We start from the raw sequence: 5,223 nt of genomic DNA on the forward strand, positions 1-5,223 counted from the left end.
CTCCCCCTTCTCCTCTCCTCCCTGCTCTCTCTCTCTCGCTCGGTCTCTCTCGCTGGCTCTCGCTCGGTCTCTCTCGCTCTCTCTCGCTCGCTCTCGCTCGGTTTCTCTCGCTCTCGCTCGGTTTCTCTCGCTCTCGCTCGCTCTCTCTCGCTCGCTCTCGCTCGGTCTCTCTCGCTCTCGCTCGCTCTCTCTCGCTCTCGCTCGCTCTCTCTCGCTCTCGCTCGCTCTCTCTCGCTCTCGCTCGCTCTCTCTCGCTCTCGCTCGCTCTCTCTCGCTCTCTTGGATTTGTGAGTCAATTCTTCTTTCTCTTTGTTGTGATCTGCTGCAGTTTTAATTTTTTGTTGTTAGTCTATGATCCAACTCATTATTTGTTGTTTCTGTTTAGATCTGTTGCTTAATGTGAAGTATTTTTTGTTGTGTTCAGCTATTTAGCTTTGATTAATTCACATTTCTTGCTTAATTTTACTTATATCTATTTTTTTAAGAAGCTAGAACTGGGAATGTTATTGCGAATCACATTCGTGATACTTTCCTTCTAATGGATTTTGATAATTCTTTTCACTCTTGGATCTGTGATGTGTATTGTATTGGATCTAATCATTTGGGATGGGATCTTGATGTATTGTGCTTCACTGGGAATGTACATCTGTGCTGATCATGGTTCTTCTGCAATTTATTTAGATTTTGAGTAGCCTGCAAATGAGGAGTCAATGTTGAAATTTTAACTTTTTAAATTTCTTCATGCGTTTTCTTTTCCCTTTTTCCCAAGGAATGATAAGCTCTGTACATTACATTAAATGTTTGATTCAGTTGGATTGTCTCTTTTCTTCTCTTCCTCTGTTGCTGAAACTTCTTTTTTAAAAAAAATGAGGTTTTCATAGTTATTTTATTAATCAGGGTGCACAAGCTTCTCTCTTGTCCTCAGTCTGGCCTATTATTTATTTTCTTATTTCCTCTGGTATGTAGAATGACAGCTGTGCCACTTGCCTGTTATTTATTTGCTTGATATTGGGAATTGTGGACCCCTATTTCTCTTGTTTACTGCGTTTTTATATATATAGACACTTATTTTAGATGGATGCAATCAGTACTGAGATATAGTTCCTCTGTTGTTTTCTTTGTAGAAATTATTTTGGCATGGCTACATATAAGCCAAATAACATCCTCATTACTGGGGCTGCTGGCTTTATCGCGTCCCATGTTTGCAATCGGCTTCATAGGATTCCTGGGAGATTGTTCTTAAATGGGTCCAGCAATATTGCTTCACTGTTTACACAACAAGGCAAGAAAGGGACCAATCAGGATGCCATGATTGTTTGGGAGGTTAGCTTTTTCTTTACCTACTTTGCTTCATTTTTTCTTTATTATATTATCATTGGGATGGCCTGATCGGAAATCAAATAGATTTATCTATCATTTATTTATTTCCTGTGTTTCATGGTTAGATTGCATATGAGCAGTTATAAAAATATCATGTTTCTTGAATTTTAGTCAATCTAATAGTAGTTTGAATTTTAGTCAAACTTGCTAAGGAAGGAATTGGTTCAAAACCTATTATCATAAAATCAAAAGATTAGTTTACCTCTATGTATGAAGTTCCTGCAATGTGCATTAAAACCCAAATGACTTGTAATTTATTTATTACATGAGATCAATCTTTTATTTATTGATCACTCTTTTATTTATTCGTTTATCCTATTACATCTTTATGGTTTCTTCCTGCAAAATAGTCAATGACGATGCAATTGCTTTATTTGTTTCCTATCATGTGGGGCATAGAAGTCTACTGCCAGTTGGTCAGCATTTAGTGTGTTGAAGACACTGAGTTGCTGAGATTAATTTTGAAATTTAGCAGCCTGTCTTATTTTTAACTTTTATTTATTTATTATTTTTATTTCCTAATTTTAATTTATTTAATATTTATAATTAGATGTAATTCTATTCCTAATTTGATTAGGTCCTTAAGCTCTATAAATAGGGCAAATTTTCTGCTATTTAGCAGTTTTAGATTATGACAATTAAAGGAAATAATGCAATTTCCTTAATTTGCCTTTGTTCTTTGTTTGACTCGCTCTCTCTTGGTGATTTTCTTCACAAGTTAGGTTTGGTCCTGCACATTACACTGCATGAGGTACTTTATGCAGCTGGAGACTATTGTTATTGAGTGATATAAAATCGTTTTCAACTATTGTGCTTGATTGAATAATTGTGCTTCACTATGCCTTCAACCACTACTTATAAAGTACAATTACACTGCTGAGAACTGTTTCAGCTATTTTAAGATATTCGAATCATTTGTATTGCTAAATTTGATTCTTTTATTGATTAATCAGATCTTTTTGTTTGCATATAGGGTGAGGCGCAATATTATCTTAACTTCCTGATGATCAATCTGACCTGCATAATCAATCTGATTTACGTCATCCTTACTGTAGCCTATCTATGACTAATATAGTCCATATTGGAGGCATTTAAGTGGTCATCAATGTAAAATTTGATATGTTGAGTTGTATGATTTGTTTTGTCCAAGTATTTTGAAATTGTGATTTCAGATGTGTTTGTTTAATTTGAAACTGTGCTGCTCATTGTCCTGGAATATTCACTCTCCCAATGTAGTTGTGAATTTTAATTTGATATTTGAGCATATGTGTCAACTTGTGAATCTTGCTTTCTCAATTATGTCATCAGGTGTGTTTGTTTCAGCAGCTATTAATTATGTTAGGCACGTGTATTCTGTTTCTTCCTATTCTACTTTAAACCCTATTATATTTGATCAGAACGGGGCAAAGAATATTTCATTGTCTAATGATTACGGAAGTGACTTGATATGCATATATTTTTTAGTTTCCCTTTTCTTTTCTTCCAAAGTTATTATGTCTTATTTATAGCCTTGCTTTCGTCTTTTGAAATTCTAAAATGGAGTTTGCAAAACTTCTGCAGGTACTAAACCTGGAGAATATGGACAAAACCAGGCATTGGAAAATCGTGGGCTGTAGCGCATACACAGGGGAGGGGCTGCTTGAGGGATTTGATTGGTTGGTTCAGGACATGATGATACCTTAGGATCTAGTCAACATTAAGCAATAGAGTTATGGTTTTTTTTATTGGCCGTCTTAGAGAACTAATTAAGGTCCATTTGTATTGTTTCATTAACTATCTTATTGTTGTGGAATTTAGTCAAGCTGTGAATTCGACAAAAAAAAGTCAAGCTGTGAAATTTTTTGGGTCAATATTAGTGATTAATCAGCCACAAAAGCAAATTAAATAACAAATATTTTTTTGATTTTACTATTAATTTGCAACGAAATAATGACCAAATGCTTTTTCCTGAGGCGATCAAATAACAATGAAATAGCGATCAAAACAACAATTATTTCGCGATCAAAATTTAGCGATCAAAAAATGGTCTCTGATTGGTCGCTATTTTGTAATACTTAATTTACCATGACATCAAATTAGCGACCAAAAAAATGGTCGCTGATTGGTCGCTATGGTGTAATATTTAATTTGCCCTGACACTAAATTAGCGACAAAAAAAATGGTCGCTGATTGGTCGCTATTTTGTAATATTTAATTTGCATGACACCAAATTAGCGACCAAAAAATGGTCGCTGATTGGTCGCTATTTTAGCGACCAATTTTCAGATTGTCTCCAAAAATTTAGCGACTGGCCAAACACCGACCATTTCATTTTGGTCGCTAAATGGTCGCTATTTCATAATAGCGACCAAATTCTGCCTTTTAGCGACCAAAATTTTGGTCGCTAAATCACTGTTTTTTTGTAGTGACTATGCTACGATCCTTCTGAGGATCTATCAAACCAGAAGGAGGAGGGTCTGGAAGAACAATCCTCTCGTTTCGGAGAGGGGCTCGGATGAGGTAAAGAGGAGTGTCCAAATACCTCCGAGAAAAGAAATTAGTTATGGTAGAGGGAGTGATACAAGACTCAAGATTAAAAACTTCAGGAAGTTTAGGGCCTTCTATGGAGGAATGAGAGGCGTACCTGAAAAGCAGTTAGGGCGGACGAGCAGAGGAGAACGAAGAGAGCAAGAGAACAGAGGAGAGCAAAAGTTTCTAGAAAAGTTGGAGAATTTGAAATTTGAAACAGTAATGAGACAAAGAGGCGTTTTGAGTAAACTGTCCTTGGGTGGCGTGGTCATGATGACTCTCGGTATTTACCCCCTCATCAGTTGGGCAATAACTGACGAGAAGGTAAAGGGGCAATTGATGACCGCTGGATTTCTTCACCCCGGTCTAAGGCCAGGCCCATGAATATAGCTGAAGGCTTCTAAGTCTCACCCAAGAGCCAGGCCCGACCCGCTCAACTGAAGGACTGGAATTCACCAAGATTTCTCTATCCGGTCGGCCCAACCTTCCAGCCCAATAACCAGGCCCCACTAGGCTCAGCCTTAACCCCATCTTCCAGCCCGGTCCGAAAGAGGGAAAGTGGCCAGCCCGTCCGACTGGTAGGTCCACCCACAGGCGTACCAGGTGAGAATTAAATGGCCATTACGCATGTAGCAGAAATCTGATCTTCTTGTACGTCCATATCCGTATGGCAGAGACATGTGGCCCAATGACGGGAATTTCGTTATAAGTCACTAGCAGACAAAAGGAAAGGAATAAAAGGAGAAACACTCTCCTCACAGAGGAGCTTTTGGCTAAGTTTACAGAACCCTTGTAAAACGCTATTTTTTGGATCTCAGATCATCATCGGCTATTTATTCAGCTGTACTTTAAATTCCATTTTCATTAATTCAAGAAATTTGAATTTATTTTATCTATTCCCATTTTAAATAAATAAAATGACATATATATAAATATATATTTAAGAAAAATATTAATGTTATATATTTATCCACTCACCTGTACTGAGGGTAAAATAAACTTAGATCGCAGGAACACCCCTATTATCTATACTGGAAGCTAGATCCTCTCCTAGAATTAAGAAGAAAAATAATGTATCAAGTAAGAAATAAATATTCTAGGATGAAAATATAAAACATGAAATGCGAATTTTAAATGAAACAACCTTAAATGTCGAAAAATTTAAGCAAGAAGAGAAAGAGTATGAGCAGAAGAAGAGTAGAAAGCATATGAAGGATTCCTCACAAGGGTTAAGAGAGAGACCAACTAAGAGAGGGGGCAGTTCATTTCAGTCCAAAACTGAATACAATGGTAGTGGTAGAGGTACTTCTGTTAGTACAAAGCAGCAGGTTACCC

General features: G+C 37.0%; 1 protein-coding gene across 1 annotated transcript; it reads left to right on the forward strand.

The window, feature by feature from the left end:
* The first annotated feature begins 240 nt into the window (after positions 1–240).
* Positions 241–3,141, forward strand: LOC122721913 (probable protein phosphatase 2C 74). The gene is made up of 3 exons (XM_043951018.1): positions 241–287; positions 1,125–1,323; positions 2,941–3,141. The coding sequence occupies exons 2-3, from the start codon at positions 1,138–1,140 to the stop codon at positions 3,061–3,063; spliced, it is 309 nt and encodes a 102-aa protein (XP_043806953.1). The 5' UTR covers positions 241–287; positions 1,125–1,137; the 3' UTR covers positions 3,064–3,141.
* Positions 3,142–5,223: the final 2,082 nt, after the last annotated feature.

This window comes from Manihot esculenta, chromosome 15 (assembly GCF_001659605.2).
Source record: "Manihot esculenta cultivar AM560-2 chromosome 15, M.esculenta_v8, whole genome shotgun sequence".
NCBI lineage: Eukaryota > Viridiplantae > Streptophyta > Magnoliopsida > Malpighiales > Euphorbiaceae > Manihot > Manihot esculenta.

What these genes read in the sequence shown, in the direction of transcription:
- LOC122721913 (XM_043951018.1), top strand. Translation starts at nt 1,138, where the DNA reads ATGGCTACATATAAGCCAAATAACATCCTCATTACTGGGGCTGCTGGC. An exon ending in ATGCCATGATTGTTTGGGAG is followed by an intron (nt 1,324 to 2,940) that starts GTTAGCTTTTTC and finishes AAACTTCTGCAG; the next exon opens with GTACTAAACCTGGAGAATAT.